At 38.2% G+C, this 14,615-nt stretch overlaps 1 protein-coding gene across 1 annotated transcript in view; it reads right to left on the bottom strand.

Annotated features, from left to right (window-relative positions):
- Nucleotides 1-14,615, bottom strand: part of wars2 (tryptophanyl tRNA synthetase 2, mitochondrial) — a 28,834-nt gene that overhangs the window by 1,833 nt on the left and 12,386 nt on the right. Inside the window, exons 2-5 of the mRNA XM_059343547.1 lie at nucleotides 11,255-11,512; nucleotides 8,447-8,527; nucleotides 6,834-6,916; nucleotides 4,382-4,500 (exon numbers count right to left, since the gene is read on the bottom strand). Of these exons, the coding sequence (XP_059199530.1) occupies nucleotides 4,382-4,500; nucleotides 6,834-6,916; nucleotides 8,447-8,527; nucleotides 11,255-11,512 (541 nt within the window). The remainder of the gene's footprint in view (nucleotides 1-4,381; nucleotides 4,501-6,833; nucleotides 6,917-8,446; nucleotides 8,528-11,254; nucleotides 11,513-14,615) is intronic.

The raw sequence follows: 14,615 nt of genomic DNA, 5'->3' as shown, positions 1-14,615 counted from the left end.
AAAAATAGTTATCAGGTCATATAGGTAAAGTTGTGCTGAGAGAATTATACCAACATGGCATGGTAAACATTTATTTGAGTGGTATATACATGAATGCGGAAGCAGAATGAGAAGGATTCAAAAACTCCAAAGAGTTAAAAAACTCAGCTGTCAGGTTGGAAATCCAAACTTTCCAATCAATTGGAATCATACGATTATAAGCTGATCAGTTATTTTGTTTTCTGACAGCTGAAAACTAAAGATGTCAAACTCCTGTCTTCGCTGCTGAATCTTGCAACAAGAAGCAGTCATGTCGGAGAGAAAGAAACGGTCCAAACACACGGCTTCATTTCACAAAGATGGATGACAACAGCGCAGTTTGTGATGCCTTTAAAATGATCACTTCAAGTCAGGGTGAAATAGAAGCAATCTTTCTACACAACATGGGATTGAATTATATAAATACCAAAATACAAATACAAAATAACACAGAATAAGTCATTCACCATCTTTTGATCGGTTTTAAGATCTACCGATGGATTTTAGCCCAGAAATTTCTGGGTTTTTGGAGCAAAAGTCTTTAAATTCACACGTGAACGAGCTGCTGGTTTATCAGATTCAGACAGACGTGTACGCAGGGAAGTGAAATGATGAAATGAGAGCCAATGTGCAGGAATGAAGAGTTATAGTTTCATTAAAGCTGCCTGGTGTGTGTGTGTGTGTGTGTGTGTGTGTGTGTGTGTGTGTGTGTGTGTGTGTGTGTGAAGCAGACATATCTTGGTGTCTAGTGAAGAGCAGACTTCTCCTCCTTCCTTTCCTTTCTTATACATAAATCCGCTCCTTCCTTCCGCCATCTTGCGAGCTCTGACTCTTTCGATCACGTACACAGAAAGTCCACATCCTGTTTCTCGCTCGTCAGACGTCCTTATTATCTTATTAAAATGTCTCTGGTTTGGTTTGAAAGGGAAGGTGGTGACTGGCAACTCGGCTTTGCCAAAGACAAGAAATGAAGATCCACGAGTCTGAGCCAAACACAGAAACCCTCCCTGAAGTCATCTTGAGGACATCCCTCGTTCCGAATCTATTATCACTCTATTATTGTGATACAAGAGGAGGAAAATAATTCTTTAATCAAAGCTGCACTGCACACATGACTGACTCCATCTTGTGCTTTCATGATGCTGATAATCAAGGGAACAGGGAGAGGGGTGGGAGCCATGTGTGTGTACAACTGTGAGTACACACTGAAAAACAAAGAGCAATCATTTAAAAAATAAAACAGTAATAACGTCACATGCATATGGCATCATTGCATGTGACATCTCTCATGTTTTATTCTTTATTATTTGTTCAGAGAAAACAAGAGAAGTGAAATCCAGATGCACCAAAGCTGCTCTTACACAGGTGTGCTAGATGACCATGTCCATACATATAACATAAATAATAAATAAATAAAATACATGTCAACAACTGGAGATGCTACAACTTTCAGCAGCAGTGAAATTAATGTTAAAATAGCTTTAACACAGTTGCAGTAATTTTCCTGTGATAAAAAACAGCTAAAACATGAAATAATAGAATATATTAATATAATGATATATAATATAGAACAATCTAAATTTGATTATATGATATTTATGTTTCCATGTGTTGAACAAACAACTTGTAAATAATTAGGGATACACCGACTCAACTTTTTCAGTTGTTTTATTTGATTAATTAATAAGCAGGTGATTGGGTTCATATATATTGTTTTATGTGTAAGGACACATCCGGCTTGACTTAAACATTACTTTCCTTACTTTGCAAAATGCAACAAATAAATCAATCAGTATAAATTTACTGAATTATTGTTAAAACAAAAAAAATATAGAAATTAATTGAATATTGATACTGATACCTGATTTTATGTATTCATTTGTATTTATTTCCCTGAATTTCCTTTAAATTTAATTTGTGATTCATCGTCAATATTTTTCTTTAATATCCTTAATTAACCAGGAACCAGAGTTCTTTTGAAATAGGCAAACGTTGCGAGAATGGCAGCATACACATTTGCAGTTAAAACAAAAGGAAACAGTCTAACACAAAGAAAAAACAACAGAAATGCACAAAATGTATAACAGGAAGCATTTACCACAGAAAATTAATAGTTTTTAATTTGACCAGCGATGAGTTGCTTAAATTTGATATCCTCTTACAGACTGGCCCCAGTGGCAGAAGCAGAAAACATCTATATGTTGTAATATGTGAGACAAAATTACATGATTGTAAAATTAATGCTGTGAAATAAGTTTTCAAAGAGTCAGCAACTCTAATTCTGTAAAAATGTTTTAGCAAATTCAGTGAATATTTCCTCACGGTCCTCGAGCTTTTTTCCTGTGGCTGCACAAAAAAGCTACATTTTTATTAAAATTGCAATATGGACTTATGCAAATTCCAAATCACAGGAGGTGCAAGATTTGTTAAAGGGAAATATGCATTAAAATAACATTCTGAATGAAGTATTGTGGTGCTGCAGAGACGTCCAGACATACAAATTGTTTTATACTACAGAAGTGAAAAAACCCATCCCCCCCAAAAAAATCAAACAATAATTTAAATATATTTTTCTTTGAAAATGAGAAAGATAATGTTAATCATATTGTAATTGCAATATTGTTCAATACAATCGCAATTAAACTTTTTATATTCTAAATCATGCTGCCCTAATGCGTGCTGAAGAAAATCTATACAGAAAAATCACATTCATACACCACCCTGACTGTAAACAGGAAACAAACAACAACACTGGTCTGTTCTTGCTCCTGGGTGTATAAAGGGAGAGACAGTGGGAGTGAACACAATGCTAAATCTGCCACAAAAGTTCTATAGGAGCACTGACAGTAAGGGTGTATTTGTTTGGGTGCTGATTTCAAACACCGTCTATCTTTCTCCAGTATCACAGACCACCTTTAAGATGCCAACCCTAAACCACCACGTCCTCAGTCCAAACCCGGCTCAGAGGCTTTGCTGCTATTCCCCATTTCTCGCCCGTAATTCCTCTCATCTTTCTATCAACATCGCCTCCCAAAAAGGAAATCAGATTGCAAAGATAAAGCAGAACTGCAATAAATATACTCATTTCCAGCACTAATGACAATTGCTGCTTTGCTCGTCGCTGGATTTTTCTCGCTCCAGTTATCTGCTGGACAACAGTTAATGACGTTACATCATCATCCAGATGTTTCCAGCAACAAAAACAAAGGTTTGATTACAGAAATAACTAGTGTCAGTCCCTGACACTAGTTAAGTAAAACCTTTTTTGACATACTGATACACTTTTGGTTCGTCTAAATATACACTCTGAATTCTGAATCATCAAAACCTGGCATAATAATAACTTCAATTTTATCTTATCTTATCTTTCACGCATACAATTTTTATTTTGTTTTACACAGCGTCCCAAGTTTATTTTGGAATCAGGGTTTGTAGATACATAGATTTGTTTCCACGTCAAATCAGCTCTTTCCAAGTTTTTCCTGGTCTTAAATCAACTCTTTCTTATGTCTAGATTCAAATACTCACTGACTTATATTTTTGGAAATATTCTGACTGCAATGGCAGAAAAATCAAGTTTTAAGAACTCAGTAGAAGACAAAAATAATAATTAAAAAATGTATGATGAAAGTCATTTTAATTGAGAAAGAGAACCTGGTCTTCTCCTCTGTCGCCCCCTTTCACTCTCTATCTCTACCACTAACAAATAAAGCCAAAAAAGTCTGATTTATTAAGAAAACCCCATAACGATTTACAAATGTACATCTTACAGCTTAATGCAAATAGCTTTTGTTGCTGTGAAGGATTAAATTACTCAATAATTACTCGGTATACATTCTATTTACAGTGTAAAAGCAGTGATATCTCATTTAAGGAGCTGCTAATATAAAGAGAATGTATTTATTTAAGTTTTATGCTCCATAACATTTACCCGGAACAAACTCTTATAACAAGACTGAAGACTTTTGCCGTTCTTATTCTGCACTGTAACTTTTATTACGGCTGTTTTATTCTATTTCAACTTGTTTATGTTAATTTAAAATTTCCTTTCTTCTTTAATGATTTTTAAGTGGATTTAAATGTGTTTCTATAATGTGTTGCTTTTTCTCTGAATGCTTTTATTGAATCATCTTGTTGCTGAACTGAATTTTATAAATAAACTTGTGTTGCCGTCAAAAGGAGTTTACAGATTCACCGTGATGCTGTTTAAGCGGTTTTTCCACTCTAGTAAAAGAAGTGAACTGATGAAAACAGCCGAATACATTTTGCACATGCAGCACAGATCTGTTTCATTATCAGTAGCTGGCCTCTAAAAGCCCTTATCTGACTAAAAGCTAATGTGTGTATGTGTGTGTGTTCTTACTGAGCAGGGCGCCGGGTTCAGGGAACAGCTCTCCGTAGTGGTTGTTGAAGATGCGAGCGAGATGCTGAGCCAGCTCTAAATGCTGGACCTGATCCTCTCCGACGGGGACGTGAGTGGACCTGAAGGAGACGAACACAACATGAGCGCTTTCCTCCACAAACCGACAGCACAGCTGAAACACAGCAGAGCAGCATGTGAGCCCAGATTGTAGCCACTCGCTTTTGGAGCTTCCTTCAGGGCCGGTTTTGCAACTTTGCAACTGTCACCGGGGCGGAAATGATCCATTAATTTTGTCTTTAATAATATCCAGAGAGAGAGAGCATTAGAGATGAGATTTCTCTGTTGCTTTTTAAAACAGGAAATTAAATTTGGGCTGTTTGATGGTCCAAACAGAAACCAAGGAAGAGACAACTTTTAAATGTGTTCAGAAATATGCTCCTTAGACTTACTGCAAGGAGTTATAACTGGTTATAAGACACTCTCAATGTAAAATTGATTTAATATTCCATATGTCCTACATAAGTGAGCAAACCCCCCAGTGAGAAGATAAGAATGAATATCTAAAAATGTCTGTATGTCTGTTACTGGTCTTCCTCCCATAGAATCAGACGGCACACAGTCCGTGAGGGGAAAAAGTTTGACAGTTAGACGAACTTTAGCCAGTTAAAAGGAAGCAAGAGGAGATTTTTCAATAGAGAACTTTTTATTTTTTACGTTATATTTTGTGGTTATGTTGTAATACAGAAAATAATTGAGCAGACGCATGGGCAAAAAAAACCAGTCAATCTTGGTCGTTCAATAAACAGATGGAGAGAATTGTGGAATTTGAAAAGGACTCAAAATGATCCTACTTGTCCCTCGTTCTCCTAGACTCCACAAACAAGTTTTAACTTCGAGAAACACACACAAAAAATAAGAATATTATTAATATTATTATTAAATAATGATATTTAGATTATTATATGTATGTATGTGTTTTTTTTTTTAACAGTACATCAATTTCACTACTGCTGATTTTTTTTATTCTTCTTTCATCCTTTTTTGGGAGGGGAAACCATGAGATAGGCATGAGCCAAAGTATATGCAACACCTGCCCTTTATATCGAGGGATAAACAGAAAATTTAGAGAAAATATAAAAAAAAGTAAAACAATGTTGCTCCATGAAGCCTATCATTAATACACACAAATAATAATATAATAGATTAGGCAGGGCAAATATAGAAGCAGAACAAGCTGCAGTTTTGATGGATATCATCATGTTTAATAACCATGCAAGCTGAGAACCCTGCTGTGGTTTCTTTGATCAGTCAAATGTTTTGCCATTCAGATACAAACGATCCATCTGCGTTGGAGCATGACGGCCACACATGTCTGTGTGTCAGAACAATAAAAAATGGCTGCAAACCATGCTTTCTACAAGGCAAATAAAACTGCAGAGAAGGCCCAACGTGTGAAAAAATAATGAACACATCCTTTAACAGCAGCACGGGAAGAAATATTCAGATCCTTTACTTCCAGAATGGACCCACTGAGATTGTTTTCTATATTCCAAATATATTATTTGATTTTTATTATTGGTACATTTATGTACACAGCTGCTGTCAAAGCGGGGCTTATTCTAACTACTTAATATCCTGTTATGAGTTTTAATTTTATATAATCATTTCAAAATGTATCTTCTTTTGAACATGTTTAATCTCAACCAACTAAAGCTGGCAGCTAACTGGAGAAAAAAGTAAAATATTTGCCTTTTAAATGTAGTGGAGTAGAAGCAGTGGCGGAATGTAACTAGTACATTTACTCAAGTACTGTTCTTAAGTATAATTTTGTGGAATGTGTACTTGACTTAAATATTTCCATTTTATGTAACTTTATACTGCTACTCCACGACATTTTGGATGGATGTTGTACTTTTTACTCCACTACATTTAGCGGACAGCTTTATGTACTTTTGAGTTAAAGACTTAGCAAAAACATGTATAAATTCATGTGATTAGCCTTTTTTGCTTAACTATAATAATGCATTTAGAATATATAAAACAATCCGAGTGGGTCCATTCAGCATAAAAAGTAATTTTACTTTTGATACTTTAAGTAATTTTGGATGCTGATACTTTTGTACTTTTACTTAAGTGAGTTTTTGAATGCAGGTCTTTTACTTGTAGTTGGATAATTCTACAGTGTGGTATTAGTACTTTTACTGAAGTAAGAGATCTGAACACTTCTTCCACCACTGACTAGAAGTATAAAGTGACAAAAACAAAAAATGTTCTTAGGTATAGTACTTTCAGCTCTGTTCACAGATTCTAGGGTTCATATTTTTTGCATTATAATAACATTGTTCTTTGTGCAGAAAAAAGACTGAAAAGCTTAGACGATGGAGTTAAAGAAATAATCGTGCAAAGAGACTACACGCACGCACGCACGCACACACACACACACAGATCTCACTTGTAGAGGAGGATATCTGCAGCCTGGAGGACAGGATACGTGTAGAGACCAACGCTGCCTTCATTCTTTTGTTTGCTTTTCATCTGAAGAAAAGACAGAGGAAGGAAAAATCAATAATTTAATACAAGCAGACGGGGAGAGACCGTCTCAAGCTGACTTTCTTTTCCTCCATTTTCACTTTTAGGACTCATCGATTCTCAGACAAACGGGGACGGGTGAGCTCACATGATATCTTTCCACCTTGTTTGAGATCAATTCATGTGTTGGGTAAACAAAAAGGTGTTCTTGATGTTGCAACGGAGACGGAGAACAGGAGGCAGTTGGCTCCCTCGCTCCATCGCATCACATATAAAACTGCATGTGGCCGAGCAGAGAAACAAAATATCACTTTTTTCTGTTGTCTTTTAAAACCGCATGATTTTATGACTTTTATTATTTTGCTGCTTGTGAAGCACTATGTCACTCAGATATTGAATTTAAAAGCACTCAATAAATAAAGATCATTTTTTTGTCAAAATGATAAAAAACAGACCGAAGAGATGTTTGATAATTGAAGAAATGGAAAAGGGAATTATCTTCTTTTGCAACCATTAAACTGAAGTTAAGTGCAGACATGGCGGTAATTAAATCAGCATGACTCTGAACCAGGGAGAGATCTTTTAATAGACATAATATCAATAATCATCACAGTATACTATAAAAGGAGCCATCTTAATCCTTAAAAGCTAGCTTTAAACTCCAACTTGGGTTCTTAAATCCTCCGCAATCTGTTTTAATTGTGTTCAGCTATGAAATAAATACTTTTCATCTCCGGTTGATGACAAGGTTCGTTGAAAACAGATCTGACCCCATCGTGTAACAGGATGTTAGGGCTGGACTCTGATTCCACATCAGTCAATTCAAAATATTATTTGGCATCGCTAAAGACAGTTTTTCACGTTCAAAAAGAAGAAGCAATTTTGTCACATAATCACAAAAGGTTTTTTAATTTGTGCATCTTTAAAAAATCAGTAAGTCATCTTTAATGGTGTGAATATAAAATGCAGAATATTAAGCTTTGGTGGGATTAAGAACTATTAACTGAATCACTGATTTAAATAACAAATAAATAAAAAATACAATAAACAACCCATTAATGAATCTGACAGCTTCAGTTACTTTGCAGATCACAAAATATAAATTAACTAATAAATGATGATATGTGTTTATAGATTAAACTATCCAGCAGTATATAAAGTAATTAAAATCAGCTCCACATTTACCAGCTGCAACTTTAAAGTGATGAACACCTTAATACATCCCTTATTATAATCAAATATTATAATACACATTATTGTAAAATACACCATTCTGTATTATGAGTAAAAATGTTTCGATCAGTGCTGCACACAGATGATTTGATTTATCATAAAATAAACTTGAACATAAAACATGAATATGACGCAATTCTCAACCATGATCTCATAACACCCTAAACTTCACTGTTTACTCAGTGCAGAGTTAGTTAAAAACATACTCTGTTGCCTCTGCAGCTGCTCACTGATTTGTCTGATCATTTTTTGAGAGTATGCATGTGTGTGACTGTCAGCTGCAGAAAATGTCTTGGGTCTCACCTTCCACTGCGGTAGGTGTCGGAGGCGGGGCATGCTGGTCAGACAGCCGAGGATCCAGGAGAGCTCAGTGTGCTCGGACACCTGCACGACACAGAGAGAGACGGAGGAAAGGTGAGGTGAGGACACGTCCAATATCTCCATCAGAATCATCTTAAAAACACACACAGACCTGTAGATTTGTACACTACTACTTTTATACTAATACTACTCATACTTTTGGCCAATAGGTCGGATGTTTCTTTGAGTTTTAGAGTGTCTGACACCATCATTAAGTAACTTCTATAAAAAGAAATGACCACCAACACTGCACCGCAGATGGTGCTTTGTACTTCATGGGACTTATGAGAAGACATTTGTTTGAAGTACTTGATATAAAGCTCTCTAACCTATTTTTTTTTATTATTTGAGAGATAAATAGAAGTCACTAATTAAGCAGCCAGATTAAACAAACACAGATGGATGGGGGAGAGGTCTATGATGACACAGGGTGACTGTATAGCGCCTCTAAGTGGCAGAGAAGAGTACTGCTTCTCCCACTCTGTCCTCCACTTTTTACACAGAGCGGGACACCTGTCCACACCTGTGTTTACTGTGAAAACAGATGAGTTAAAAAAAAAAATATATATATATATATATATATATATATATATATATATATATATATGCATTTTCTGATAATAGCAGCTGATTTAGCAAAAAAAAACCAACCAAAACCAACAAACATGCAGATGAAGACAACCAGTAAGGGCGCTAATTTTAGAAACAAAATGAGGGTCTTTTTGAGGGAAGGAATAAATTACATATGTGGTCGTTTGGTTAGGAGGATTTGTTGAAGCAGAAACAAAGACCAAGCAGATTAAAGACTGGATAAGGACACAGTTGTTTAAAACAGTAGAAGCAGGAGTGACATAAATACAGAGAGAATGAGACTGAAAACAAGCAGGAAATAGATTTTAGTACTGACATGTCTACAACCCTTATTCAAAAAGAGTTTGGAATCTGTGTACAAGACAAATAAAAGCAGAATGCATTAAAGTTTCCCAGTTTCAGCATTAAATATTTATTAGTTGTACTGTGTTCAAATTAATGTAGATCACAAAGCATTTGCATATCATTGCATTCTGTTTTTATTATGTTTTTTGGGGGTTGTATGCGTTTTTTGTTTTAAATGGTTGTGGAAACAGTGAAAGTTAATGCAGCTTGTCCAATCCATCAAGCAGTAGTAAATTAACTCCAATGTTTCTGCTTGACAGTCCTGAATGTGTGTGTGTGTGAGGGCGAGTGTGTATGTGTTTGGGGATGCAGGAAATGCCCTGCATATTAAACTTTTAGGACGCCGGCTACATTGCGCTCCCTGTCTTTCTCTTGTTGCTTGAAAAGCATTCTGGTCAGCGTGACGTCAACAGCAGACAGTGGGAACATTAAGCCGGATTTGGGGCGAACATGTAGGGGGCCGGTATTCATTACACACTGCAGATAGACAAGAGATGGGACAGATGTGGACGACAGCGTGGAAAGGGATGGATATGGTTTGAAGTGCAATAAAAAACTGATATCTAAAAAGTTTGGGGAGAACAAGGCCTCCATTCATGCTGCATGGCGAGAATGCTCTGTAAGAGATATGCTGATGTTTCAGATCATGTGGCATCATACTGATAGCGACTTATCATGCAGCCGCTGCTGCAATTCCTGTAAAGATTGGATTTAAGAGAAAGTAAAATCCACGTTTCTCCTCAAAGTGTCTATAAAACACAGAGGATTTGTGGATCTGCTGATTCATTCACTTTATTTCTGATAGCACTGACTTCGGCTCGTCACCAGATCTGCTCTTTTTTTTTTTTTTTTCAATGAAGTTGAGTATTTTCTTTGGGCAGTCGTTGTATTTTTACATGTGGAGCAGGCGTGTTCAACAGGAGTGTCTCCTCGCTGCCAAGTTATGTGGCATGAAGCTAAACGGGAATAAAAATAGGACTGTGTGTGTGTAGAGGAGGGGAGGGGGCAGAGAAACACAGATGGACTGAACTCTCACACTCTCATGTAAAAAAAGAAAACGTACATAGTATCAAGGGAGAACAAAACAGCTGTTCTGATTTCTCTCTCCATGCTGACTGTAAATTTAAACGTGAAATCTGGATTTTTCTGCAAATGTTACGACCGTTATGATCCCTTTCACTTCCTTCATGAAGCCGAAGCCGGACTTAATGCTTGTTTATAGTTGTGTGTGTTTTTGTAGCCCCTGTGAATTTGCAGAGATAAGAATCAGAAGTGATTAAATAAGTGGGGGTTTTTCGGGGGGCTGGCCGGCATGTCAGCAGGTAAACACTACAGCAGTAAAATAAACAGTCAACTGACTAGATGACAAACTTAAAAAAATAAAATAAAAAAAAGACTACAAGCTGCAGCATTTTCAAAGCATAAACACACAAATATTCATATCCAAACTTTCACACAAGTCCACTGCAGCATTGGTCGTGTTAATGTTTGGTTCAAGAACTGCAGCAAATTAACAAAAATAATGTGCAGACATTGGATAAATACGTGAGGACAAGCAGCTCAGGTTAATATCATATTTAACTGAAAATATTTAGACTGAAAAAATACATCACCTTTGATTATGAGAAGCTGGGAAGGACTTTTTTCACAATTCGTTGACATTTTATAGACCAAACAATCAATAAAATAATTGGCAGGATAATGGAAAATGAAAATAACTTTTAGTTGCAGCCCTTAATCCACTTGACATTGCCACTGTAGTAAGTGACAACACAAGCTTATGTCATGTCCATCCTCCCGTCTTCTGCTGCTCACCTGAGACTGCTGGAAGAGAACCGCCCTCTCCGGGTCGATGCCGCAGGCCAGCAGGCTGGCTGCCATGTCCAAGATGTTGCTCCTGAGTTGTGCCGGGTCCTGAGGCTGTGTGATGGAGTGCAGGTCCACAATGCTGTAAAGCACTGAAGGATACTGGTTCTGCAGGGCCACCCAGTTCTCCAGGGCACCAAGGTAGTTGCCCAAGTGGGGCACCCCTGTCGGCTGGATCCCCGAGAAAACACGACCACCTCCTGGAGGCTGATGGAGAAGACAGGGAATATACTTTATTTGCACTTTGAAGTTAAATACTCTCTTACTTACTTACAGTAAACAAAAAAGTTGATATAAATTGTTTCCTAGCCTGTATTTCTTAAGATAAGGACTATACACACATGAACCATGTCATATGTGCTTAAATTTCCGTGAAAGGGAAGTTAGAGCATCTTCAGCTTCTGTACTGGGTCAAATTCACCAGTTAAACTGAATATGTGAGAGGTGTACAGCTACAAGAGCAACTTAAATCAACTCTTTTGCATTTGATTAAACTGCTAAAAAGTGGGTTGACTTGGATTTTAACGCAAAACGGAGCTACAGAAGACTGTTAGCTGCACATACACCTCCCTCACCTGTTTTAAGATCAGTAGGAGGTAGACATACAAATGGAAACTTTGCAGATTTTCAACCGTCTTTGCATCACTGCAGCACAGGTAGGGCATGCAAATGAACGCAACCCTGACTTCCTGTCTCGAAAGTCAGCACCTGACCCAGAACCGCCTCAAAGACCGGCAGAGCCTCCCTTAAAAAGACCTCAGTCACAATGTTTTGGAGATGAAAACAAAGTTTTCGCCCACTGATATCCAAATGCCCAAAGGTTTCACTTGATCAGAAGAATTATCGTAAACAAGTACAGGATGAGTCATCAAACACTTGAAACAGTTTACAGGAAGTGGAAAGACAGATTTTAATGTAAAAATACTGACGTTTTGATGTGTATTAGGAACAGTTAACAAGAGGACACAAGATAAAATCTTGGAAAATGCATTTTCTATTTCCCTCTGACTTTAAAGGCATAGTTTCCATGATATTAATGATTCCAAATGAATGCATTACTGATAATTTGATTTAACATCCTCCACTCCAAGCAGAGTAAAGACTTGATAAAGGGCATAAGTAAACTCCTAAAAATGGAGAAGAGAAACTTGCAGTGTTTGTAGAGAGAGGGTGAAGGTGAAAAGGTGAGAAAGCCTGCGGAGACTGAAGTGTCAGTGTTAAACTCTTGGCAGGTTGGAGGCCAGCAGCGGTCATGCTTGTATTACCGAGATGCTAACTCCATGGCTAGCACCTCTGTTCTCTCCCAAACACATCGAGCACAAAGAATGCATCACCTCACGGGCCAACAATAATAATTAACATCCGGCCAGCCAACTTCAAGGCTGCTGTGACCACAAACTGGGGGGGAAGGACACTGGACGAGGAGGGGGAGGCAGAGAAACCACGGAAATACCATACAACACGCAGCCCACCATATCACCAACATTATAACTTTATTTTACAGAGCTGGAGCGAGAATAGCAGCAGGCTCTTCACCCCCTCTGAGGAAAGAGAGAGATCACTCGTTGTGTTTGTATCGTTGGGCAAACATTGTGTTTCTCTTTCTGCAGAGCCAGGCCGGGCCAGACCGCTTCATTTCTCCTGGCACCGGCCCTCACCGCTGAACCTTGGCTTTCAATTGGCCCTGCTGGAAGAGAGACCAAACCGCTGCTTGTGGCACCGGGCACCACATGATACAATAAGAGGGCAAGCGGAGCGGCACCTGTCATGAGACGTGAAACCACGATGGCATCCAAACTGTAGGGCTTCTTCACCAAAGCCATTATACAGGAGATTAGTGCTCAGACGGAGCAGAAACACTCAAAGACCCAGGCTGGGGTTTAGTGTTTTTGTTGGGCAGTTAGAAAAGACAAAGTGTTTGGTGCCGCGGTGACGCACATTTTGCCTGGCCACCATGGAGGTCTGGGTTCAGTTCTCGGCAGAGGTGCGGCACAGTGGTTTGAACTCAGGTGGTGAAGAAGGTGGTTGGGGATCACGTCCTTGTTGGGGAGGGGAAGTAGAATATGTGGGAGAGATAACATGAATCCTCAAGTGCACAAGGGTGAGAATTGGGTTTAAAAAACTCCAGAGGGGGAAATAATGCCAAGGACTTGAGTAAATACTAAGAATTCACTTCATGAAAAGAAAATTCTGATACATTTTTTTGACAATGTTGTTTATTGTTGACAGATGAAGAGTATATCTTCTCAAAACTTCAGTAATCAAAGGATTGTGTCTGAAAACAAAATTATTCCAACTTTATTGGAAACCATGAATATTAAAATCATCATGGTGGAATTTTTTGCAATATCTTTACCAAAAAACATTTTTCTTAAAAAGGCTTTAAAAACCGAGGGCATTTTTTCCGTGCAATTAATTCACATGTCACTATGTTCGAATAGTTCTGTAGAGCCATTGTCAGTGCAGTGTCAGACTCCAACTCACATGCTAGCTAACCCAAAAATCGGCAAAAAGGAGGAGCTAAGGCCAGGATGAAGCCTAGTTAATGAAACATACCACCTGACACCTCAGAGCAGCCATGTCCTTAATTAAGTGCAACTATAAGACTTAATATAATGGAGTTATAATAAAATGGATGAGTAATATAAAAATACGACCCACTCACAGTTGTCATGAAGGGGGAAATAAGAAAGACAAAAACTGTTTTGTATCAGGCCGTAAACATGCTTATTTCAGCTGTAAAGGCATATAAGCATGTCGGGTCTAAGTGGATTGACTTACTTTTGGAGCCAGCCTCAAGCGGCCAGTCGAGGAACTACAGTTTTTGGTACTTCCCTAATGGCTTCACTTTTTAGCCACAGATGTTCCGTCTCGGTTGTAAACAGCAACAGCTGGACAGAGAAGCCAGTTTTAAAACTCTCCCCCAACAAAACCCCACGGGATCTCTGTGTTATCACCTCAAATCTGACGGGCGATCGTATGCTCCCCGGCTGCACTCTTCAAGGTTATCATAACTAATCATTAAAACCTGAAGTTTTCAGAGGATATCCTCTTCAGTCGATGCTGAGCAATCGGTTATCTTGACAGCTAGCTGAGCAACATCACATTCAATCTGACTGAGGGACAGGCTCAGCACAGGCTCAGAGATCAGATAACAGCTGCTCTCCCACCAGCCGGGCACAGAGCTTCTGCATCTCTCAGCCCTGAGGGATCAAATAACAACTGTTCTGAAGCCAGCGTGGTCCACAAAGTCTCCATCTACTGGCCTGAGGGAGCCGGTCGCTGCCCGGCAAGAGAGAGGCAGGAAGGA

Source organism: Centropristis striata, chromosome 10 (genome assembly GCF_030273125.1).
Source record: "Centropristis striata isolate RG_2023a ecotype Rhode Island chromosome 10, C.striata_1.0, whole genome shotgun sequence".
Classification (NCBI taxonomy): Eukaryota; Metazoa; Chordata; class Actinopteri; order Perciformes; family Serranidae; genus Centropristis; species Centropristis striata.
This window is presented reverse-complemented; position numbering and strand designations above follow the sequence as displayed.